This window comes from Erpetoichthys calabaricus, chromosome 3 (assembly GCF_900747795.2).
Source record: "Erpetoichthys calabaricus chromosome 3, fErpCal1.3, whole genome shotgun sequence".
NCBI classification, from domain to species: Eukaryota; Metazoa; Chordata; class Cladistia; order Polypteriformes; family Polypteridae; genus Erpetoichthys; species Erpetoichthys calabaricus.
Window position 1 is genome coordinate 262,657,140 of NC_041396.2, and position 27,027 is coordinate 262,684,166.

General features: G+C 39.6%; 1 protein-coding gene across 5 annotated transcripts in view; it reads left to right on the plus strand.

Annotated features, from left to right (window-relative positions):
• Window positions 1-27,027, plus strand: part of lrch4 (leucine-rich repeats and calponin homology (CH) domain containing 4) — a 202,401-nt gene that overhangs the window by 156,933 nt on the left and 18,441 nt on the right. For 2 of the 5 annotated variants that reach the window (XM_051924068.1, XM_051924070.1), the window contains exons 11-17: window positions 4,711-4,857; window positions 7,122-7,178; window positions 7,329-7,380; window positions 11,320-11,367; window positions 12,927-13,047; window positions 13,194-13,303; window positions 22,668-22,805. In XM_051924068.1, coding sequence (XP_051780028.1) covers window positions 4,711-4,857; window positions 7,122-7,178; window positions 7,329-7,380; window positions 11,320-11,367; window positions 12,927-13,047; window positions 13,194-13,303; window positions 22,668-22,805 — 673 coding nt within the window. Of the gene's footprint in view, window positions 1-4,710; window positions 4,858-7,121; window positions 7,179-7,328; window positions 7,381-11,319; window positions 11,369-12,926; window positions 13,048-13,193; window positions 13,304-22,667; window positions 22,806-27,027 lie in introns of all 5 variants that reach the window. The other 3 variants (XM_028798171.2, XM_051924069.1, XM_028798170.2) reach the window with 3 other exon arrangements.

The following is a 27,027-nucleotide window of genomic DNA, read 5'->3' on the forward strand; positions in this document are numbered from 1 at the left end:
GACAGCCATGATTAATTTATGTGAAACTGGAAATATTAACATCCTATGTTAAAATTTACATTTGGTTGGAGTCTGTACATTTTTACTGATTCCGACTTGAGCAGCTCAATAATTGCTTCTGACTCAATAGTCCTGGGATTGGGGAATACTGCCGATAGCTGATGCTAGGTTTTATTGTGGTTACAGCTAGTCTAATTAATTTGTTTGTGTCAGCAATACACTTGCAATGGAGGAAACATTTTCACAAAGTTAAACATCATGTTGGAAGATAATTATAAAATCACATTTGAACATCATTTCTGTAACAAATTCTAATTTCAATAAAGATAACACTTTTTTCTGTGCCTAGCAAACACCTGGAACTTCTGTTAGTAAGCAGAAAGTACATTTACATAATGTTTTTAAACCTCTCATTGGGTACAGCAAGTATGTGAAATTAATGGGTTGTTGAGGGCATATAGTGTTAAAATTACAGTGCAATTAGATATAGCTGCAGTGTTGTCTATAATTTTAGAAGGCTATGTAAATGGTAGTTCAAAACTTGTTAAAACACATCCGAAAGTCTGGGAGTGTTGGATGAAGTACTTGTAAATTTGTAGATTAAAACTGGTGTATTCATTTGAAACTGAGTTTTAGGTTTATAAGGGTGCTGATATTATTAAAACTTTATAATATAAAATGCCCATATATTTTTGATGGAAAATCTGGGTATGTTAAAGATATTCAGACTGACTATATTTGGATTTATATCCTATATCAAGATTTGTTTGCTAGGCTGTTTAATGGCAAAAAATGTAGCAGTATTGATCTAATATAAGCATCCCAGCTGGTGTACATGTATTAAGGAGGTAATGACTTTTTAAAATGCTAAAAGAGACCTTTCTGGTAGATAATTAACTTTACCGGGTAGCTAGCGCGCATGTAATCTTCCCTGTGTATTATATATTATAGACACTGTGTTAAAGTTTAAATGGAGCTATGTGTTATGTATATATTGATGACTGGATTGCAGACTGTGCTTAAAAAAACAAACAAAAAAAAAAAGTATGAGTTAAAGGGTAGCTTGAGATTTTTTTACCCCAGAATTAAATAAGTAGTAAGTTGATATCATTGATATGCTATTTGTAGTGAAGGAATTAAGCCTTTGAAAATGAAGACGGGGTTGATTCGAATTATGCCTACAACACAAATTAAGTAAGAGTTCAGTTTATTTATTGCGTATTAACTGTTAACAGAAAATTTGTTTCCAAGCCTTTCATCTCTTATTAGACCGATGATGAAGTTACTATAAAAAGATCAAGAATGTTTGTGTTCTGATATAGTTAAGCAAGAGGAAAAAAAATACAATTCGAGAAATTTTATTGTTTCATTGATTCTTCATTACAAGTAATGTTTGTTTGTGATGTTTGAATATGTAGAGTGAAGGCAGTGTTGTAAGTATTGACGTGATTCTGAGAGACTAGTTGCATATGCTAAATGTTTGCTCAGTTGTTTAGAAAAAAGCTATGTACAAATTGAAAAGGAGATGATATAAATTTGAACTAGTTACTAAATAGGGTCACTTTAAAAAAAAAATGATTTGCTGAGCAGTAAAATACCAATATGTTACTAAAATTGCTGTTCAGAGAAACTCGTGGCTTTTTACACATTTAGTTTCTTTCTTATATGTACTTGCTTTTCCTGGTGCAGAGGCTGCCAATGCTTCAGCAAAGGACCAATTCTAAAGCAGGGTTGGATATCACAAATTGCAAGGTTGGCCAAGATATTTGACTGTTGACAACTTGAGATGTTATTTTCAGAGGGGTTCCAGGCTCTACATAAAAGATGACTCTGTGTTGGGAACAGAGTATAATTACCTCACTATTGCTGCATACTTTGACTAAATTGATACCTTCCTTATGCAACATCATCGTAGTCCAGATGGTTGCTAAAGCCTCATGCCATTTCCTGTGACTGCATTTAAACAAGCAGATTGAGGAGTGAGTAGTAATTTGAAAAGTTTTCCAGTTAAATAGAAATCTTTTGAAAGGTCATGGCAACAACTTCATATGGATATTTGTGAGACCAACAGACACATTTTGTATGTGATAGTAGATGCATATTCCAAGCATACTGAAAGAGATGTGAACAGATTGAATTTCTGAGAAGATGTGCTTGCAGAATATGTTCTACCTGGAAAAAACAGTAGCTGATAATGGTGCAGAAATACAGAAACAAAATTTTGTAAAATACACCATGTCTTCAGCATATTGTCCAGAACATACAGTATGGTGCAACTCGTTGAAACAGAACTGGTAAGGAAGCCAACTCTTAATAGTTCACCAGAGCACAACAATGCTGATATTTTTTTTTTCTTATTGCACAAAACCTAGTACTACAGCTTGAAAAAAGTCCAGTCTATTTTTTTAATAAACGGGAAAATAAAGTTTAGTTCTTAAGCAACCCTTTTACCAAATTATGAGAAATTAAACCAGAGTAAACTGGGGAATGGGATGCAACTAGAGAATAAAAATCCTTGATTTTTATTGGTCAGAATCTACAGGAAAGTGTGTACCTAGAAGAAAAAGTTATTGTACTGAGTGTACAAGGAGACTAATGCTGACTAATTACAAATATTCTTATAACAGAATCTACAGAGAAAGGAACTAATGTTACTGTTTAGAATTAAAGCAAGCAGGCGCTAGAGTAAGGTTTCACACCTATTGAAGGAAGATCTGAAGAGGAAATCAGAAGATTAGAAAGCTTTCAGATATGGTAGATGTCTCATTCTGGGAATTCACTCTGTGGTGTTTCTGTGGTGGCTAAACTCTGCCACACAGTTTTGATCAGGAAACCTTCTGGTTAAGTACAGTGTCTCTCTACCCAATGAGCAAAAGATGAAGACTTGCCCTACCCTGCGGATGGGACTAAGCTGTAACTGGCATGTTTCCATGTGTACGATATTAGACTGGTACTCTTCCAGTTCTGCTGGCACCCAACCACCACCACGCCCATTCCATGCACACCCACACACTAGTTATTTTAAATGGGTGTTTACAAAAATAGTCTTCCAGATAGATTGGCATAAAAAAATGTTGAAAACACAAAATAAATAAGGTGAACCTTACTACTGATCAAACAGTTTTACCCGTGAGCCTGAAAATTCTGTGGTGCTAGTTTTGTAAATTGTCAAAATTGAACTCTTGCTTACAAAGGTATGTAAATTTCAAGTTTCTAGCATTTGTGGTTTTTATCATGCATGTTTTTATTTTAAAAACATGTAACTTTAATGTAAAACCACAAAATTAAGTGTATTTCTAATAGAAAAAGATTCATTCTTACAAAGTCAGCATGAAAAACTAAACATGAAGCAAAGTTTATGCATGCTGAATTCCCAGAATGTTGACTCCTAAGATGGTGCATCATTGCCTCTAAAGTTTCAAGGGTGATTTTAGGCTAATTATTTTTGGACTTCAGAGAAATTTTAAGAAACACTTTAGTAACATCAAGATGAAGCTAGGATATATCACCATGACCAAACATTAGTCGAAACAATGGAATCATGGGGATTCTCCAAAGGCAATAAATTTGAAGTCCAAGCCAGTGCTGGAAAGATCACAGGTACAGTTTTTAAAATGTTGAGGGTACAGTCCATATTGAACAAATACCTGAAAAGGCCCACATATCCTGTCATAATTGTAGTGATTTGCTTTGCCATTTGTGGCATTCAATCATGGGAAAGCAGCAGGGAAACCACTCCTCTTTTGCTTCACAACAATTTCCTTATTCACACTGCATGAGCTGGAGAGGCTGCTTACATATATTATGGATTGGAAGTTGTGCCACACACACCATCCATTCTCCATCTCTTTCCAAATCTAAACATCTACCTAGCTCTGTAGAATGTGCTATGCCCATTATAAAGACTTCACATCAGCTGCAATAGAGTGGTTGCACAAGCAAGGCAAACCCTTTTTTGAGTGGCATAGAAAAACATTAACAGAGGTTTAAAACTTTCTCATGGTGCTCTTTTCACCTGTCATTAATATCTTCATTTGAAGCCAATATTTCCCCATCCATTTTGAGAACATCCTCTTTGAATTTTTGTAGATAAGGGTAACATTTGTGTAAGATGGTATGAAACACATTTCTTTTAAATGCCACTTGATTATGATGAGTTAAATAATGACTTCATTACAAACATTTATTTTTTTGTTCTGACTAAACATAGTTACTTGATCGAGAACTGAATAGCAAGTGATATATCTAGACAAGGGGCCATATATAAACTGACATGTATCACTTTCATGTACCAATGGTATAAAATTTGTGGAGTGCAGTGGTTTTCAGAGGTACATCAAGGAGAAGTAAAGTGCAGTTCAAGGCGATTCCCCTTTTCCAGTCACCATGATGTTGTGCACATTCTTAAAATCAAATTCTTGAGTTAGAAATTGGAAAGTAGCAAACCTGTCAAAGCGTATTTTTTGAGAGAGATAGTTATACTCACTAATTGTGACAACTGAGAGTTGTTAAATCTGTATACTCATTGATGTGCTCATTTGACTTGGTGCTTTCAAGAATCAAGAACTAAAAAAGCTACTATTTAATGTGCTTATGTTTACCAGTTGTTATTCAGCTTGCTTGAAATCATTTCTGTTATTGATATTGTGAAGATAAGCATTTTCGGCCTGCTGGAAATCAAAAACAATGACCTTGTATGTGTGTTTACAGGCCAATGGTAAGCCCAGATGCAGCTCATCCAGCAGTAGACAGTCCTCCTAGTGAGGACAGGAGACGGATTCTGCAAATCTGGCAAGAGAGGGAACGGCAACAGCAGGTGGCACAACGGTGCCAGGGCATGGAGAAACGAGAAAACAGGTATTTAATTTGTTTTATTTAAAGTAAAACGTATCTGGATGCTTGACTTCATAAACATGTATATGTTTCAAAATAAACAGAAAATACAGACCTGGCAATTACATTTTAAAATTTGTGTGCCAAGGTTAAGAACAACAGAATAGTAATTGAACTGTAGACTGAATGAGCAGTCACCAGAAGTTGTTTTTGGGGTTATGATAAGGATGGCATTGGAAGATCTCAGCTTTCTGGCAGGCTGGGTGAGGTGCAAGTAATGATGAAAGCTATTCTTGAGTGTTGAAAGTAACAGGTTTGCTAGTGAGAGAATTTTGAACACAATCTGATGCCATACATTTGGCTATTATTTCAGACAGATAAGAGGGAGTTGCACTTGTTGCTTTTTGTCTGTGTCAGAATGCTGGCAGTAGTATTTTGAACATTTTACAATAAAACCATTAAAAAGCGAGTAGCAATTTAGTTGAGAGGTAAAGAAGGCAAGACAAGTACTTCTTTATAAGAGGCCAATAAGGGTCTTATTTTGGTAGTGTTCTGTAAATGGTAAAAAGAGGTCTTGATAGTAGCAGAAATATGGTGGCTGAAGATGAAGATATAAATTTACAGTGTGGCGGATGGCTGGAGCACTTTCCTGGCTGGGACGCCTCCATAATGGAAAGACTGGGGAGAAAGAATATTATCTCCAACAGATGTCACCATAGGACTATAGCCAATAATGGGTGCTGCAGGAATTGGTGAGCCCTACTTCATTGGACTCCCATCTCACACAGAAGTGCTTTCAGGCCATGCTTACAGGATTCCGGAAGTAATCCCGGGTGTAACATAAAAGGAGCCAACTACTACTGTTCAATTAGCCAGAGTTAAGAGGGAGAAGACAATACATGCTGGAGGAGGACTAGAGACAGAGAGACAAGAAGACAAGTGCAGTGTGCTTTATTCCTGTGTTTACTGTACTGTGTTGGCAGTGATGGGAAACATTTGTGAGAAAAATTTCCTACAATTAAAAAAAACTTTTGCGTTGAATTGTACCTGTGTCTGTCTGTGTTGGGTTTGGAGAGCCGGAACACCCCCTTCAGGCCACATCTGCAATTGGACTCCATTGAGAAGGATTCAAACTTGTTTGAGATGACGTGGAAATCTCTTGTTTTGTTTATTCAGTTATTTGAAGTTAAATGACATCTATGTCTGCATGTTGTTCAGACAGGCAATGATTTGATAAAGGCCAGGGTGCAACCAGGAGATATCTCCGATTTCATTTTTTTAATAATATGTTAAGTCCTAAATCAAAAGCAAAGTGTCTTCTCTATGAAATAAAGATTGGTGGGTGGTAATTGTTTTTATCAGTTTCAATTTATTTATGAAAAATTGTGATTCTTTTTTTTAAGTGGTGGAAGTGTACTCATACAATTTAGCTGTGTCTGTAACTAATCATTCACATAAGAGACAAATATAAGGTCTTACTGGAGAATCAGTAGCATGGAGGCATCATACAGGTAAAGAGAGGTGGACCAAGCGCTTAAGAGACTACAAAGAGTTAGTTTCACTGCCAAGCCTAGCAGTCTGTATGTGTACAGAGAAATATGAGTTCATCAATGCATAGCATGTTCCAGTAAGTCCATAGTTGTTAAGGTTCTGTAGTAGATTATTATAGCCAAAGGAACAAGTGAGGTTAACAATTAGTATGGTATTGGATTCAGCTTCAATGGTAAGAAGGAGGTAGCTTACGATAACTTCAAGATACATCTCAGTGTTGAGTGAGATTGAAAACCTGACTGAAAAGTTTCAGATACATGGTCGTCAGTGGTGTGCCAATTTGGTCGATTACAAACATAATGCTGTAGTACTTTTTTTTTTTTAAAGAAAGGAAGGATTATATATTGGGAGAAAATTTTAATTTTTTTTTCTTTAATTTTTCTGCCTTAATATACAATATTAGCTAATACAGAAGCTAATGTCCACTTTAAAAAAAAAAAAAAAAAAAAATACATTGTTTAGAAATTGTCAATTTCAGATGGATGTTTAACAAATACCAATGAAAAACCCTTCAAGGTGATAGTTTTTATTTTTTTACTTGTACTAATTAGATGTTTAGTATCTCAATTATTGTGTTCCCTACAAAATATAGTTCTGTTAAATGTATGTTGTGTAGTTTTAAACCAGATTATGGTATTATATGAGGCAAAAACACAAAATTAAAACTGTAGTGAAAAACGCTCACAAGTGATTAGTCATATTGCTGGTAGTTTGTTAGTAAAGTTTTCTTATTTTAGGTCTGTTCCAAGAATTACTTCAACTACGCCTGCAGCAGTTCATCCAGGAACATCTAGGTAACGTTACTTTTGTGCTGTCCTTCCCATACTTTTAATTGTTTAGCTGGAAGTCATTCTCCTGGGGTTTTTTTTTGTGCTCTACTAAAGTCACTACAGGTTTTGTGCACATGAGTGTTAGTTTTTAATTTTTTTTGTTTGATTATGCAGTGGTGTGCATTCAGACAACAGCTTCACTACTGGTCTTCGTCAAAGGTCTCCGGTAAGCACCATTCATTACTGCTCTTGAAAGTGTGACTATCAAGATTATGTCATCTTTGAGTGCTTTCTGTTTTTTTGTGTGACATTTTGATACAGGTTAACTTTAAAATGTTTCTTTGCCTCCAAGTTCACAAATATAGTAAAACTGATAGGGAGTCTTCGGGTTGTTTTTTGTCCAAAAGACCACATGCAGCTAGTAACCTAATATTTTGTTAGCCTCCATAATGACTTCTGAACACTGTCTGGAAGTTACTAATGACAGAAGTTACTAATGACTAGTTCACTACAACTCCTTAATCTTTCTTATGAGGTGTACTTTTAATTTTCAGACCTCCCATTGTGTATTTAAACCTCAGATTTTTTTTTCTATGTGTAATACTTTACATTTACGTACTGTACATTCAATTTTATTTGCCATAAATCTGTTCAAGCATGTATGCTGTTTAAGTCCTTCTGTAATGATGCAATGGATTCTAGATTATCTGCCAGTCCACCTAACTTGACATGAAGGTTAGGATTATTACAATAGCTTTATTAACTCTTACGGTTATGAGGTATTCCAGTGGGCAGACACTGGAAGTGACATCAGAGGTGAAGAACTGTCCATCTTCCTTTCTGCAGATCGAGGAAAGGAGAGACTATTATTACACAGAGCCAACCTGTGGTTTGGCAGAAAGTTACCATCACCCAAGCCTTTAAAATGTTCCCCATGCAGACGTGCGTGACAATACATATGAAATACTCTAGCTTTAAAACTGGAATCACCCAAGACACCATTAAATTGATTTTAAAATTTATCCAAGACATTAGTAATGTGGCAAATGGCTGTTAACTGCTTGTTACAAATGATTTACAATTTATTATTTACACATGACGGTAAAGCCCCATATTCATCAGCCTTTATTCCACTATCCTGAGGGTAAAGTTTCATACTTCATCCTTAATGAATTCTGTTTAAATGCTAACTGATTTTTTAGAGAAACCATTGATGTGCTAACTAACATCAGAAGCATATAAGCATTGAAAACTTTGCACATTCACATTTCACATTGTATTGTACCATTTTGTATTTTAAAAAGAGTGCCTTTTTTTTAGTAACAAAATTATCGTGTTATTGATTAGTCTGAACAAGGGTGGTCTTAATGGGAAGAGGATCCCTGGGTCTGAATCACTGTGGGCACTACCTGGCTGTTTTTTTAGGGGATCAATACCAGTATGTAATGTCAAAGCAGAAACAAAGAGAGAGAGTATGAAATTTTAACGCAAAAAATTATACACAATAGCTATCAGAGACCAACAAATGAACAGCAAATGATCATTCATTAAAGGCAGTATGTCATTTCAAAAGAGCTGTCTATTTTGAGAGAAAGCGAAAGAGAGAGAGAAGTGGGGATGGGTGAAAATGCATAAAATTATTCTGAAACCAAATTAATTCCACATTGTCAGGTACTTTAGACTATGGCAGTCAAACTAAGGAAAAAAGAAAATGAAAGAATGTCAAAATTATTTTAAGATACATGATTTTCTCCATTTGTAGATTTCCAGCTACAAATATGTAAACAGTATCACAGATCTTCGCTTCCAGTATAAAATATTTACATATATTAAAAATAGCATGGCCTTAGCACTGACCCCAGAGGGACACCACTCTTAACATCACCCAATTCTGATAAGGACCTTAACCTTGCTGTGTTTTAGCCAATTATGCATTAATTTACACACAACACCTTGAACTCCCACTTCTTTTACTTTGATACTCAACCTGTCATATGGTACCTTGTTAAATGCTTTCTGAAAATCAAGAAAAATACGAGTGATGCATATTGTATTATCTTTTTATTGCTTTCCTCTTAGAATTCCAGCATGTTAGTAAAACACAGCCTCCCTAGTTTGAACCCGTGCTGACTGTTCCGTAAAACTCCTGTACTTGCCAGTGGTTGCTTAATCTTTCCTTAATTCCTTCCATTAATTTACCTTTGATGCCTGGTAAGCTTACTGGCCTATGGTTGCTTGGATCTCCTCGATCACCCTTTTTATATAACAGAATAATATTTGCCAAGTAGTACCTATAACCACTGGTAGGTTATCCACTTCCTCACTTGTGAAGACTTCAGAAATCACTGTCTGCATATTTTTAATCCCTTTTACTATTTCAGTCATCTTTTACCTTATCTACTATATTTCTCTGTAACTACCTTTTAGCCTCTCAGATATCGTTTTTAATGTCTGCTCTCCTGTTCTCACACACCCTGCAGTTTGTTTTGGAGTTTAGTCTTTTATGCTTCATATAGCTATTTTTTCCTTTGCAGCTTCTTTTTCAACTCTTTAATTTCCTACTAATTCCAAATTTTGGATTATACTTCTTCTGCATTATATGTGAAATGTTTTTAAACCTGCCCCACTGCTCCTCGACTATTTCCACAGTTAAAAGCTTATCCCAGTCCATCCCCCTTAGACTTTGTCATCTCTGTTTAAGATCTGCCCTACCAAAGTTAAACTCAGCAGTTTGGGTATTTGCATTTGCACTCTTCCAAAACACTGAGATTTGTATTATGTTATGGTCATGTGACAGTGCAGGGTTCGCTGCACACGTTCCATCCAGGGAACCTCTTGAACCTGGATCATTGATGGTCATGACTGGGATGAAGCAATGGATGAGGACACTTACACAAAGCAAGGGGATTTTGCAAAAGTGTTTCAGTGCTTTTATTGTAAACAAGCAGTGTTCAAAACAATAGTGCAGTGCCGTAGTTCCAAAAATGTTAACTAAATAAATAAGCTATAAAGCAAACAGTGAACAATGTGGAAGTTAAAATCCAATAAATAAACATTGCTTTAAAAACAGAGGTTCAAATCTGAGTAGAGACGGTCTTAAAAAAACTCACAAGCCCCAATTCTTCCCTGTAAAAACTGGCGTCTCCTCCAGTTATCCTGTCCAGACCTTACAGTGCGAGGGGACACCCACAGACAGGTGCAGACAAACTTTAAGTCTGGGCTCAGGTCCCCATTGCCATTCCTCAGGCAACCCTAGGATGACATGAGAGTAAGAGCCCGTGCAGCAGAACGGAGGCACAGTTACCTCAATGATTTTGAAATAGAAGAAGTTTAAAACAACCACGACCTCTTTCTAGAATTTCAGGGTCACTCAGGATCAAGAACCTCGTGGTCACATTAGGAGAAGTCCACTGCTGAGGTAGGAGATAACAGTCAGGACAACCATCTCAACAGTACTTCATTAATCAAACATTTATGGTAGACTGGCTAGACGGAAGTCTTGTGGAGTTTGCCAAACATAATTTCAAAGACTCTGAAAGCGTCAAAAGATTCTCTGATCAAATTAGACAAAAATTTGTCTCTTTGGGCAGAATTCCAAACGTTATGTCTGGCAAAGACCAAAAATGGCACTGTGGTATTAAATGTAGATAGCAATGTTAGAAACATAATTGCAAACTACACATGTAAACAATCTACTTGATATACACAGTACCTATTTGCATTCGGTGCTCATTACCTTTTGTCACTATGCCAAGTTCATAATGTAACACATTTTGTAATCCAGCCCTTGTTTTAATACTGTATCTAGTCACAGGTCCAGACAGCTTTGTCTTCAACTTTCTTCAAAACCTACAACATCACCTACAGTTTAATCAGTATCTTGTGGTCTTTCAGACTGACTTCTGTTAGCAGTCCTGCTGATTATGAACATTTGTAAAGTATCAAGCATGTGGGAATTTGAGGACCTGTGGGCCTGTACATGTCTTGCCTGTTATGCTTTATGATTTCATGGCTAGAAAGCACAGGCCATCCTTTGGAATTCAGATGATGCTTTCTAACACCCTAAAAGTTCTGTATTTACTGTTCCATTTAAGACCTTTACTTACTTTGAAAGTTCCTTTTAATCCCTTGTTATTTTGTCCCCGGCCCCTCCCCACCACCACAGAGTGCAGAACAGATGACCAGTCCAGTTTCCAGACATCGGGTAACTACAGGTAGGTAATATGTATATAGCATAAATTTTGCTGTGTTGCTTTGTTGTACAGATTAACCCTTTCTCGTCACAACATTTAGCCACAGGGCTGTGTGATGTGCTAGCATGAAAGGATTTTAGCTGACTCTGTTACGCTGAATTTGTCCCTTCCAAACCACTTAAATGTAGGTGAATTTCAATTTTTACGTATAACTTTGTTTATTAAGGGTATATATGTGTCTCAGCTGTAATGATAAAAGGAAATGTTCTGTAGCAATTTATAATTTTATAAATATTTTTTATTAAGCTCTGACAAGGAGTTTGGAATTGTTAATGTCAGTTTAGACTCCTCATGTCTTAAATATTTTAAATTGTGTGCTTTAGTTTAGTGATCTTAGGTAATTTTCATATTTTTATTCAGTAAAATGAAATCCTGGTATGTTTCCTTTGGCTGTTTACATTGATAAATGAGCAAAGGTGATCACTCTGTTTTATTGGAAATTGTAGTTTTATATTTTTTATATTTGAAGTTGGGCGGCACGGTGGCGCAGTGGGTAGCGCTGCTGCCTCGCAGTTGGGAGACCTGGGGACCTGGGTTCGCTTCCCGGGTCCTCCCTGCGTGGAGTTTGCATGTTCTCCCCGTGTCTGCGTGGGTTTTCTCCGGGCGCTCCGGTTTCCTCCCACAGTCCAAAGACATGCAGGTTAGGTGGATTGGGGATTCTAAATTGGCCCTAGTGTGTGCTTGGTGTGTGGGTGTGTTTGTGTGTGTCCTGCAGTGGGTTGGCACCCTGCCCAGGATTGTTTCCTGCCTTGTGCCCTGTGTTGGCTGGGATTGGCTCCAGCAGACCCCCGTGACCCTGTGTTCGGATTCAGCGGGTTGGACAATGGATGGATGGATATTTGAAGTTTAGATGAAAAATTATGGGTTGTGCAGGGGGATATATGTGTTGTGTATAGGAACAATACATATAAACATAAAAGTGTGTGGTATTCTAGCATAAAGAGATGAGTGTCGATTTACATTTTTTGAACTGTTCATTTCACATTGACTCATCAGAATGACCACATCAAAAATGATTAAAAGACGAAAATAGGGTAATTGAATAATTTGTTAGGCAGGTGACATCCATTAATTTATGATGTTTAAAAGGCTTTTAATTTTCGTCAAGTCAAAAAAACAGTTTAGAAATCTAGGCCAACTGGTTGCCCACACCCTTCTAGACATACTATATTAAAAGTTCCTTCTGGGCAGGTTGATATGAATATGGAATCCTTTTTTGTCTTTTAGTCACTTACTATTGCTCACAAGATTATTCTTATTTAGTGTTTCTAAATTGCAAACATGCTGTAACTTTGAAAGAAGTGAAGTAGAACTTCAGTATATTTCTCTAGCTTTGTTTTAATTCTGTTCTTTGTAATGTGGAGATCTAAACTGCATATAGTGCTTCAAAAGTGTTGCCACACAAGTACATTTTTAAACTTTCAAGACAACTTGTCTCTTTATATGAGAGATACTAGATAAGCCCACATAAAAAAAGGTTGGTTTACTCCACACCAGGTTGATCTGTGTTTTTCTTAATGTTACAGATCAAACTCAAGACTTGAAAAGCAATCTTCCATCACCTAAAGAGGGAGGTGTGGCTCAGAAGCCAAGCAGCTTTCTTTTCCGCTCTGCCTCCAAAAATAATGTCAAGAATTCAGGTAACATTTTGTGCTTACTGTACAACAAACCTAATTAAGCTCACAGCTATCTTCCCACCCCCACACTGACCCTGTATGTTAATGCTATTCAGATCCAAAAAATCATGTGTGTAATTAAGGAAATTGATATTAATGCATTTTTTTAGGTTCTGTTCACTCACTTGTGGATGCTGGTGTGCCAGATTCCAGGTCAGCTCTCCGCACTAGGGGTTCTGACCATCAGGAAGATCAGGAGCAAATTGTCCAACTTAGGAAGGTAGGTGTTTCTTTATTTATTCTTTAATAATGAATTCACTTTGCCTCAAGTATTAGAAAAACACAAGTTTCAGGAATTTCATCAAACATACAAATGCATTGGAGTCAATAGGGAAGTGTGAATCTCGACTAGTTTTAAGAGGATTATAATGATGCGATGGTCTTTTATATTAAGTGTACCAGGAGGCTAGGGAAGCATCTATGCTGGACAGATGAATTAAACAGCAGAACAGTAAAATTTCTTGCTGAGAGTGGCAATGGGAGCAGGAAGCATGAATTCACTGAAGCTTGGCCCCTACAGATACATCTGTGATAACAGTGATAGCATTTAATAACAGAACAACAAAATTTACAAGCAGAAAGCATGAATTCAATGAGGGTTGGCTCAAATTTGAGAACAGGCTGACCTTACTTGCTTGCTTGGGAAAGGAGATCATAACCTGGTTCTGCTTCAGCCTCACTACAAACCAAAAGTGAGAGTCCTACCTGTAACCACACGATCATTCAGGAAGTGGACCCCGGAGGCTGAGAATGCTCTGAGACAATGTTTTGGAACTACAGACTGGGATATCCTGCAGGGATCACATAGTGAGAACATTGAGGAGGTTGTTGACTGCACTACTGACTACATCAACTTCTGTATGGACATTGTAGTTCCAGTAAGAACAGTACGCTGCTATGCTAACAACAAGCCATGGATTACAAGTAACATCAAGGGCCTTTTGAACCAGAAGAAAAGGGCCTTTAAAGATGGTGATCAGCATGAGCTCAAGCGCGTGCAGAAGGAACTCCGAGTCCAACTCAGGGCGGCGAAGGAGCAGTACAGGAGAAAGCTGGAGCAGAAGTTGCAGAACAACAGCATGAAGGAAGTGTGGGATGGGATGAAGATCATCACTGGCTGCAGCTCGAAGCGGGGTACCACCATCGAGAGAGACGTGAAGAGAGCAAACCAAATGAACATCTTCTTTAACAGGTTTGACCACCCTAACCCACTCTCACCTCGGAGTACTGCACTCTCTACACATCCTTCTGATGATACCAACATAGGAGAGACATCCCCCACCCACAATTACAGCAGCGCAAGTGAGCAGAGAGCTGAGGAAACTTCGTGCCAGCAAAGCAGCAGGTCCAGATGGAGTATCGCCACGACTGCTGAAGGTCTGTGCATCAGAGCTGGGGGGTCCTCTACAGCGCATCTTCAACCTGAGCCTGGAACAGGGGAAAGTCCCGAGGCTTTGGAAAACATCTTGCATCACCCCAGTCCCAAAGGTATCACGTCCTGGTGAGCTGAATGACTTCCGGCCTGTCGCTCTAACATCACATGTGATGAAGACCATGGAGCGGCTGCTGCTTCACCACCTGAGGCCACAGGTCCAACACTCCCTCGACCCTCTGCAGTTCGCATACCAGGAGAAGGTGGGAGCGGAAGATGCCATCATCTATATGCTACATCGATCCCTCTCCCACTTGGACAGAGGCAGTGGCGCTGTAAGAATTATGTTTCAAGACTTCTCTAGCGCCTTCAACACCATCCAACCTCTGCTCCTTAGGGACAAGCTGACAGAGATGGGAATAGATTCATACCTGGTGGCATAGATCGTGGACTATTTTACAAACAGACCTCAGTATGTGCGTCTCGGGAATTGCAGATCTGACATTGTGGTCAGCAACACAGGAGCGCCGCAGGGGACTGTACTTTCTCCGGTCCTATTCAGCCTATATACATCGGACTTCCAATATAACTCGGAGTCCTGCCACGTGCAAAAGTTTGCTGACGACACTGCTATCGTGGGCTGCATCAGGAGTGGGCAGGAGGAGGAGTATAGAAACCTCATCAAGGACTTTGTTAAATGGTGCGACTTAAACCACCTACAACTGAACACCAGCAAAACCAAGGAACTGGTGGTGGATTTTAGGAGACCCAGGCCCCTCATGGACCCCGTGATCATCAGAGGTGACTGTGTGCAGAGGGTGCAGACCTATAAATACCTGGGAGTGCAGCTGGACGATAAATTGGACTGGACTGCCAATACTGATTCTCTGTGCAAGAAAGGACAGAGCCGCCTGTACTTCCTTAGAAGACTGGCATCCTTCAACATCTGCAGTAAGATGCTGCAGATGTTCTATCAGATGGTTGTGGCGAGTGCCCTCTTCTACGCAGTGGTGTGCTGGGGAGGCAGCATTAAGAAGAAGGATGCCTCACGCCTGGACAAACTGGTGAGGAAGGCAGGCTCTATTGTTGGCATAGAGCTGGACGGTTTGACATCCGTAGCAGAGCAACGGGCACTCAGCAGGCTCCTATCAATTATGGAGAATCCACTACATCCATTAAACAGTGTCATCTCCAGACAGAGGAGCAGTTTCAGCGACAGACTGCTGTCACTGTCCTGCTCCACTGACAGACTGAGAAGATCATTCCTCCCCCAAACTATGCGACTCTTCAATTCCACCAGAGGGGGTAAACGTTGAACATTATTCAAGTTATTGTCTGTTTTTTACCTGCATTTTTTATTACTCTTTAATATTTTTTGCTGCTGGAGTATGTGAATTTCCCCCTGGGATTAATAAAGTATCCATCCATCCATCCATCCATCCAACCTGCAGCAATGAAAGTCCACTCAAATAAGCTGGGAGCCGGACAACACAACACTTCCAGTGCATATTGAGCAAGACCGTGACTTAAAAATCCAGCCTTGTAACCCAGAACTCCACGGGGGGTCATCAGTGCACATAGTCTCATATGAATCGATGCACCCCAGCTAATTCATACTGCTATCTGCTGCTGCCACCCTGTGTCTAAATAGGTCGTTAGGGTTGGGGAAAAAATGAGTTTGCTTAAGCAGGCTGCTCTGCAAATTTTTAGGGAATTTTTATATTTAAATACATACAAAAAAAGAGATGATATATATCTGTCTGTTGATCTGTATGTATACAGTGTATCCGGAAAGTATTCACAGCACATCACTTTTTCCACATTTTGTTATGTTACAGCATTTGCAAAAACCTCAAGTAAACTTTTTTCACGTTGTCATTATAGGGGTGTTGTGTGTAGAATTCTGAGGAAAAAAATGAATTTAATCCATTTTGGAATAAGGCTGTAACATAACAAAATGTGGAAAAAGTGATGCGCTGTGAATACGTTCCTGATGCACTGTATATATATTTATATAAATCCTTTTTGGCAAATATGTCTTTTAGACATGTGTGTTTTATTGAATTATTGAAAAATCCTCCTGACTGAATTGAACCTATTTGTATTTGCAGAGGCTTGAATAGTCAAATTTATTTGTAATTGTGTTTGTTTTAGAAGTGTATATTATATTTATATATCTCTCTATTATATAAAAAATTCTTGGGACGGGACAAGAGTTTTTCAGAGAGATGAGACTAGACATTTTCAGAGAGGTAATTTCACGTCCCGCAAGACGAGACTTTGTGCCAAGAGGTCTAACAGGTCCAAGCGGGGGCGGAAATAAAAGACAAACAGTAGAAGAAGAAAAGACAAAGAGAAGACGACAAAGTAGAATGTCGTAAAGAGGTTCAAAAACATTGGCGCGATACATATGCAGAGCAGGTTAGAGATTATGAAAGTACTAAAAATTCAGAAGTGTGAAATAACGGAACAGCTAAAAGAGATGAATATATGGACATAGGTGATATGACAGAGCTCCTACAAGTTTAATTTCAAACAAACCACAATTAGGTCAGGTTTATATTTATGATCACAGAGAAGCAACGCAACAAAGAATCGAAAGAGTTAAATGATGAGAAGTATTAGAAATTCGACAGCCAATAATGGATACAAATCCTTACGTCCAAAAGTATCACATTTTACACAAAATTTGTCTGAAAAACACAGACAAAAGTTTTCTTGGATTTCTATATGAATCCAAAAAATCATGCTCGCATATATAATAAACCAACATGTGACGAATTGTAAGCAATAATAGTTTCGAAAGATGGAGATATGAAAGACAGAGTTGATATTCGTGTTTATCCAAAAATATAGTACGATTCGTTGAGCGAGGGGTTGACGAGTGAAGCGAGCAGGGTGCAGAGCCCCCTAGTATATTTATATTAATATTTTTAACTTGTATTTAAACCTTCAGTATATATGGAAAAAGTATTGTGACGCTGTCAAAATTTTGAGTTCTATTTTAATAGATTCATGCACACTTTCTGTCTGTGTGACTAAGTTGTCAGGACAGAAGTTCTTTGGCACAATAACTCTAGGTAATACTCTAAGTTTGGTACAGTATTATTGTAAAACACTAAACAATTTAATAACTGTACAATCTATTGCAATAAAATCACAATACCCTCTGTCTGTCTTTTGAATTTTTCAGCATTATTTGATGCTTTTGTCCATGCACACTATAAAGACTTTTCTTTTCAACTCTCAGATTACATCTTTCTGGTTTGTTTACCTGTTATTTGTAAGCCAATCATACAAAAATGGCTGAAGTGATTTTTACAAAATTTGCATGTAGGTTGCCTTTGGATCAATAAAATAGACTATGTGACATTTCAAATATTTTGGTGTTTTGCAAAACCAAAACAGTTCAGGTGATGGTAATGAATGATTTGATGTCCATGTGTTTCTCACATAGGCAATGTGTGTGGCATGTTCTCAGGTCAGTAGCAGTAAAAATCTGTGTTTGAATCCAACAAAAAGCATTTTCTTTAAGGAAGCCTTCGTTTGATTCTAAATATCCTACCCTTAGGAGGAAAGTACTATCAATACTACCATTATTATAATTTTAATTTCTGCTATTGGCAGACAAGAATTTCTGCATTAAAAGAATGTTCTGCTCATAACAAGTGATATTAATCAAACAAATCTTACAACACTTATGTGAATTTCATTATTATGTGGTTCACCCAACAAAATGGGAAGAAAACTTTTACATTTTTATAATTACATGTAACTCTTTCGGAGCTATGCCACTCTCTTTACCTTGCTGAGTTCGGTCATTTCTCTTTGTGCAAGCTTCCTTCATATAGACAACTGCAGAAATTAGTGAAATAACCAGTAAGAAAATGGAAACTTGCATGACTGAGCAGGATACACTGTCACATGCACATTTGTTTTTTTGTTTTTTGTCTCAGCGCTGGTTTACTTTTTGCCACTCTCCCAGAAAGCTGTGACTGCTGAAGCACCTAGGCAACACTTGTTGTATACATAGTTTAACCAGTCTGAGCCTCTGCAGCTTCTTCAGAGTAACCTCAGGTGGTCTTGCACAATCACGTAGCCACTGATTCCACTGTTCATGACTTCAGTAAAATAAACCATATATCAAATCACTGTGAATGGCTTTATAGTCAGCACATAGCCTGCACCATTTTCCTCTCAGAGAAATGAGATCAGCACAGTAGATGGCACACACCACAAGTAATAAACACAATTCTGACTGGCAGCACGGTCAGAGGCATGGCATACCCAACAATGTGAAAATGCAACAATAAATACTTATTTTTCTTTGCATGATGCTGACATGCATCCAAGATTGCACAGAGGTTGTAGCTGGAAGAACTAATGGCACATGAAACTTTACCTAATGAGAAACACAGATTAGAATTGGGGGGGGTCAGGGATCCCTATGATTTGATTGCACATTTACCGTCAACTACTGAATCTCAATTTGCACTAGCATTGTGTATAAAGGGATAGGATTTGATTATGCATGTACGGCTGGCACATGTTTTGAATCCCATAGTCAATAGTTTGACAACACGGAGTACTTAAATCAGTTGATTTCATAGCATACTGATAGCTCTGCCACAGTATCAGATTTTCATTATACTTTGATGAAGAATGTAGTTTATTACAAGCCATAACAGAACATAACCCTTCTTCTTCTTCTTTCCAGCTGATCCCATTAGGGGTCGCCACAGCGGATCATCTTTTTCCATATCTTCCTATCCTCATCATCTTATTCTGTTACAGCCATCACCTGCATGTCCTCTCTCACCACATCCATAAACCTTCTCTTGGGCCTTCCTCTTTTTCTCTTGCCTGGCAGCTCTATCCTTAGCCTCCTTCTCCCAATATACTCATCATCTCTCCTCTGCACATGTCCAAACCAACGCAATCTCACCTCTCTGACTTTGTCTCCCAACTGTTCAACCTGAGCTGACCCTCTAATGTACTCATTTCTAATCCTATCCATCCTTGTCACACCCAGTGCAATTCTTAGCATCTTTATCTCTGCTACCTCTAGCTTTGTCTCCTGCTTTCTGGTCAGTGCCACCGTCTCCAACCCATATAACATAGCCGGTCTCACTACCATCCTGTAGACCTTCCCTTTCACTCTTGCTGATATCTGTCTGTCACAAACCTTCTCCACCCATTCCATCCTGCCTGCACTCTCTTCTTCACCTCTCTTCTACAATCCCCATTCCTCTGTACTGTTGATCCCAAGTATTTAAACTCATCCACCATCACCAGCTCTACTCCTTGCATCCTCACCATTCCACTGACCTCCCTCTCATTTACACACACATATTCTGTCATGTTTCTACTGACCTTCATTCCTCTCCTCTCTAGAGCATATCTCCACCTCTCCAGGGTCTCCTCAACCTGCTCACTACTATCGCTACAGATCACAATGACATCAGCAAATATCATAGTCCAAGGAGACTCCTGTCTAATCTCGTCTGTCAACCTGTCCCTTCCCTCGTACATATCCTGTACAACTCTTACGTACTTCTCTGCCACTCCCGACTTCATCATACAATACCACAGCTCCTCTCGAGGCACCCTGTCATATGCTTTCTCCAGGTCCACAAAGACGCAATGCAACTCCTTCTGGCCTTCTGTATACTTCTCCATCAATGCCCTCCGAGCAAAAATCGCATCTGTGGTGCTTTTTCTTGGCATGAAACCATACTGCTGCTCACTAACCATCACCTCACTTCTTAACCTAGCTTCCACTACTCTTTCCCATAACTTCATGCTGTGGCTCCTCAATTTTACCCCCCTGTAGTTACTACAGTCCTGCACATCCCCCCTTATTCTTAAATATCGGCACCAGTACACTTCTTCTCCACTCCTCAGGCATCCTCTCACTTTCCAAGATTCCATAGTACTAGGGTGTTGTACCGTGTTAGCCATTATGAATGTAGAGAAAAGCCAAGTAAAATGACACCTTTTATTGGCTAACTAAAAAGATTACAATAAGCAAGCTTTCAGGGCAACTCAGGCCCCTTCTTCAGGCAAGATGTAAGATTCCATTAAACAATCTGGTTAAAAACTCTACTGCCATCTCTCCTAAACACCTCCATGCTGCCACAGGTATGTCATCTAGACCAACCTCTTCTCTCTTTCGTTCTCTTCATTCATCAGCCTCTCAAAGTACTCTTTCCATCTGCTCAACACACTCTCCTCGCTTGTGAGTACGTTTCCATCTTTATCCTTTATTACCCTAACCTGCTGCATATCTTTCTCAGCTCGGTCCCTCTGTCTAGCCAATTGGTACAGGTCCTTTTCTCCCTCTTTAGTGTCCAACCTCTCATACAACTCATCATATGCTTTTTCTTTAGCCTTTGCCACCTCTCTCTTCACCTTGCGCTTTATCTCCTTGTACTCTTGTCTACTTTCTGCATCTCTCTCACTATCCCACTTCTTCTTTGCCATCCTCTTCCTCTGTATACTCTCCTGTATTTCCCCATTCCACCACCAGGTTTCCTTTTCCTCCTTCCTCTGTCCAGATGTCACGCCAAGCACCCTTCTTGCTGTCACCCTTACTACATCTGCTGTAGTTTCACAGCTGTCTGGTAACTCTTCACTGCCACCCAGTGCCTGTCTCACCTCCTCCCTAAACTCAGCCTTGCAGTCTTCCTTTTTCAACTTCCACCATTTGATCCTTGGCTCTGCCCTCACTCTCTTCCTCTTCTTGATCTCCTACCCTCCTATGCTGCTTAACTACACTTTTCCCTGCCACCACTTTGCAGTCTTCAATCTCCTGTAGATTGACTCTTCTGCATAGGATATAATCTACCTGTGTGCATTTTCCTCCACTCTTGTACATCACCCTATGTCCTCCCTCTTCTTAAAATATGTATTCACCACAGCCATGTCCATCCTTTTGGCAAAATCCACTATCCTCTGACCTTCTTCATTTCTCTCCTTGACACCATACCTACCCATCACTTCCTTGTCTCCACTGTTCCCTTCACCAACATGCCCATTGAAATCCGCTCCAATCACCACTTTCTGTCCCTTGGGTACACTGCTCATAACTTCATCCAACTCACTCCAAAAATCTTTATTCTCATCCATTGCACACCCACCTTGCGGTGCATATGCACTAACAACATTTATCATCACACCTGCAATTTCCAGCTTCATAATCATTACTCTGTCTGACACTCTTTTCACTTCCAAAACACTCTTGACATACCGTTCCTTCAGAAAAACTCCTACTCTATTTCTCCTCCTATTCACACCATGACAGAAAAATTTGAATCCACCTCCGATCCACCTGGCCTTACTCCCCTTCCATCGAGTCTCTTGCACGCAAAATATATCAACATTCTTTCTCTCCATCATATTGGCTAACTCTCTCCCCTTCCCAGTCATACTGCCAACATTCAAAGCTCCTACCCTCAGTTCCACTCTCTTTACCTTCCTTCTCTCCTCCTTCATCCGGACACGTCTCCCCCCTCTTCTCCTTCGGCCAACAGTAGCCCAATTTCCGCCAGTACCCTGTTGGCTGACAGTACTGGTGGCCGTTGCTGTTAACCCGGAGCTCGACAATACAGAACATAACCCTTGATGAACCATAATTAGTGAGACAAAAGGAGGAAAATATTCAGCCTGAAACTACAGTTAGGCTATTGGTGGTGCACCTGTGGAAAAAATAAGTGAACCCATGATGGATGCTGTGACTTTGCAAGGAAAAAGTAAATGTATTTCTACCTCTAAAAAACTGTACCAAGAACCTGTGATAAAATGTATTACTTGTCACAGGTACACCTCTGAAATGTGTAAATAAAGTTTTCTTAAATCGAAACCTTTACCACTTCAAAATGTGGGTATATTCAATAAGTTCTATCGCTTTTGTTTTCATAATTGGACTCATGCCATTTGAAACCCATTTTAAACTGCATGACTGAACATGTTTTTTAAAATGTATTAAAAAATTTTTTTACTTTAGAACACACCTTCATATGGCAAATTAACATATACCATTGTGAAGAATACCAAAGTTATCCTTTAAATTTTTTTGTTTTAAGCAATTAATAAAAAGTGTGCTATATTTCTTTATGCAGCAAGTCTAGCCACAAATTCTAGATTGTTTTCTACTATATTTGTAAGTTTGAAAATATTTCTACATTATCCTTTTGCAAACTTTTTTTTGTAGATTATTGAGTCAAAGTTACGAATTATTCTTCCTGAAGATCTAAGTGAAGCACTTTCAAATGGTGCCACCCTTTGCCAGCTAGTTAATCACATGAGGCCTCGATCTGTTTCCATTATTTACATTCCCTCCCCTGCTGTGGTAAGTAATCGTACCTATTGGAGCAGATTAATATTAATTATGTAAGTACAGTATGTTTTTATTGTATACAGTGGGTGTGTGTATATATATCAGGGCTGGTGTTTGATTAAAAAAATTGTGTATTAACCACAATTTATTGTATTTCATTCAAGAATGTTAATATTTTTCTATAAAGCAGAAATATTTTGATAATTTCTAAAACAAAACAGTTTTAATAAACACTTGCCTATGAATATTAAATTATTCCAGTTAGTGTATTGAACAATTTTATGTAACAGAAACGATGCCTGACAACCAAAAACACCCTCTGGGAGTTACTATAATATTTGTGAAATCTAATACAATACATTCCTTTTGGACTGCCATGCTTCAAGACTACATACCAAAAGCTTAAATAAATACACAAATAAATTTTAAATAACAGAACCATAAAATCATGGTTCTTTTGTGCACAATCATCACTGTTATAGCTCGCATTGTGCTTAACTGCCTAATACAAATGAGTAGTATATAGTGGAATATTGGGGAATACAGCCCCCTAAACCCGGACACAGACAGGCTCTGAGACAGAAGCCTAAAAGCACACGCTTTATTTTCCTTTTCTTTGCATAACACAACACTCTATAGCTCACAACTACTGCACAGTTCTTTCTTTCTTTCTTTCTTTCTTTTCTGCCAGCAAGCGTTGTCCTCCACCTCCCGACTCTGGCTCCTTGAACAGAGTGAGGCATCCGCTTATATACCGCACCTAAAAGTGCTCCAGGAATTCTCCGGAAATCATCCATCAACACTTCCTTGTGCGGCGGAAGTGCTGCTCTGGCACCCGGATGTACTCCAGGTGCACCCAGATCCTCTTATCTATATATATATATATATATATATATATATATAATATAATTCACTAAGCCTTTGACAAGTAGACACCCATGGAAAGCACGCAAGACAGCCACGCCCACCAACTCTAAGACTATTGGATACGACGACAACTCGCAGAGCCACGCCCACCAACTCGGACGCGACGCCTCGGAAAACACGCCGTCATTTCTGTTTGTCTGTGCTACAGTCCACATGCACCTCTGAGCCACGTTGACTTTTCGGTTACGACGCACAACCTCGTGCACCATCGCAAACTGTTTTACACGCTACATTCAGCAATTCGCATCCACGACAAACATGCGTCTTCTTAGATGGTCCTGCAGGAACACGGAAAACGTTTCCCCGCCTACCAACACTCCTTATTCCCCGGCCCGCGTCCACGACAAACATGCGTCGTCTTAGATGGTCCTGCAGGAACACGGAAAACGTTTCCCCGCCCACCAACACTCCTTATTCCCCGACCCGCGTTCACCCTCGCTCTCTAGGCATTCACACTGCCTGCCCATGTGCCCGGAAGCAACAATCTCACCAACCACCCCATAAGTCGCTTTCATCTGTGCTAGGAGTCCACATACACCTCTGAGCCACGTTGACTTTTCATTATTCTTTTCGGTTACGACACCCGACCGCGTCCACCATTGAAAACCATGGGCAAGGAACAACGAAGCCCCGCCCAGAAACTCTACCCCTCCTCCCACGTGATAGGGAACGCATCTCAGAGCACTGCCCACCAACTCGAACAGCTCATCAAACACATACTCACTCGCTTTGGTCTGTGCTGCGGTCCAAATCCAGCTGTGAGCCACGTTGACTGTTCATTTGCCCTCCATGGCTACCGCTTCAAATGTATTTCATGGAAACAACACGTCTTTCAATGTTATAGAAATTCCAGCATCAGGTAACTGTTTGTTTCTATCAGTCGGGTTTTTCTGGAAAAATTCATTGACGAAACTGTTGCTCTCAAACTTCGCAACATGGCTGTTGGCTTTGTTTGCCAACATTGGGTTAACTTCGGCGATGTGGTGTCCGTTGTTGTTAGTCACAGAGGCATTGTTATACAGTCTGCTCAACAATACACTGACTACATGAATACGTCCAGAGTCTATGGTGGCGAGGCAGAAATTGTGGCAATGTCCCAAATCCTTCCAGCTACTATCACCATTTACTTCCAAGAACGTCCTCATGCCTCTCCTCGAGTTTACAATCCAGCCCAACGTCTCTCCATATCCCGGCTCTTTAGCGGTCCTTTGGATCATGGGCATTACGAGGTTCTCATGCCTCTCAAATACACACGTGATAACCTTCTGGTGACATCTTTTGACACCGTCAGTATGTGCACACAGGGTACACACCCACTTGCTCGCCACACTAATGTGACGTCACCTGCCCACTCTCCTCTTCCTGAAAAACATTTAAAGACACACTCCCCTGAACACACGCATTCCACACAGGACTTTCAATGCACCTTTTGTTCCAAAAGCTTCTGAGTGCAGAGATATCTGAACGCACATTTAAAAAAACACAACACTAACCGAATGATGCAATGTGAACATTGCCAGCAATGCTTCAAACAACTCGCGCTCTCAAGAAACACTTACAAACTCATTCCACTCTCACCTTCAATTGCACATTTTGTAACGAGGACTTCACAGGTGAGATGGACCTCCGCAACCATATGCAGATCCATTCAACACAAACATTTGTATGCAAACTTTGCGACACTTTCACACACGCAGATACCTTACTAACCATCTCAAACCACGTTCCCTGATGAATTCTTTTCAGTGTCAACACTGCTCCAAAACCTTCACGCGCCAGAAATCTCTCAAAGCACATTTAAACTCACACTCCACTGAAGAAACGCATTCCAAACAGATCTTTCAATCAACAATTTGTTCAAAAACGTTCCGAGTGCAGAGATATCTCAACATGCATTTAAAAACACACTCCACTGAACGAATTATGCAATGTGAACATTGCCAGCAATGCTATGAAACAACTCATTCCAATTCCCTTCAGTGTCAACATAGCACTAAATCGTTCATGCACAAACATCGCATTCAGTTTTCTGCAGCTTTTCAAGAAGATACCATCATTCACGTCCAAGAACATAACATTGGCCTACCTACCGCACTATGTGCTTTTTGCAATGCTCTTCATTGGCCAGCAGAGGTCATCAAATCCGAACATTACACTAAGTGTTGTCATGCTGGCAAGGTGTCTTTGCCACCGCTATCCAAACCCCCTCTTTTTTTAGAAGACCCCTTGACTGGCAAGAACCCGCTGTCCCGAAATTACTGTGATCATATCAGGGAATACAACTCTGCGTTAGCTTTTGCGTCAATGGGCGCACACATCGCTCAACCATCTGGACAAGGACCATATGCTTTCAGAATCAAATTTATCACCAGGTCTCTCCTTTATATACCAATCCTGACACGTCACCACAATACGGTCATCTATATATCTTCAATTTTGCTGAGGCTACCAGTCATCGTTTGCAAAAGGAATGTAATAGCGCTTGCAGTGACATTTTGTTGCTTCAACTAGGCAACATGATACGACAGGTTAATCCCTTCGCAAAGTCTTACATGCATATGCATGACATTATCACTCACAGTAACCCTGTTACTGCTGTACTAATGGTGTTCATGGAAAATCCAAGTCTGGTTATGAGAAGGTATAACGCCCCGTCCTGTCAAACTGATGTTGCTACTGTCTTTGTAGGTGAAGACGGGGAACCTCCTGCACAACGCGACATTTGCATATATCCAAGGGGAGATGCTTGCAAGCGTATCTCTGTTCTCAATATGAACTGTGACCCCATGATTTATCCACTGCTATTCCCTTACGGAGATCAAGGCTGGCACATACAATTGACTCATGTTGAGGAAAAGCGAACCGCGAAAAGAACGCGAGTCACACAGCTCCAGTTTTATGCTTTCAGGCTTGCCATGAGATCTTCATTTACTGCACGCGCACTACACTGAATGGATCAACGTGTGTCTACCCAGCACAGAGATGCGTGGGTAAGCCGTTGAACCCCATTCATGCTGGAAACCGGGGCTTGCAATTGTTCCCCATGAACGAGGAATTTCCAGTAAGTGCGGGTCATACGCTCGCACTGATCACGTCCCTGCCCTTTGTACACACCCACAACCCCCCGCTACTACCATGGTCGGGTGACTTGGTGGATTATATATAGAAAAGCAGCCAGAACAGCAAAGAACAATGAAAAGTCTACGTAACTCACAGGTGCATGTGGTCTGTGCAAAGACGAAAACGACTCAGGTGATGAGTTGGGGGTGGGCACATGAGCAGGAAGTGCATACTGAACAAGAAATCA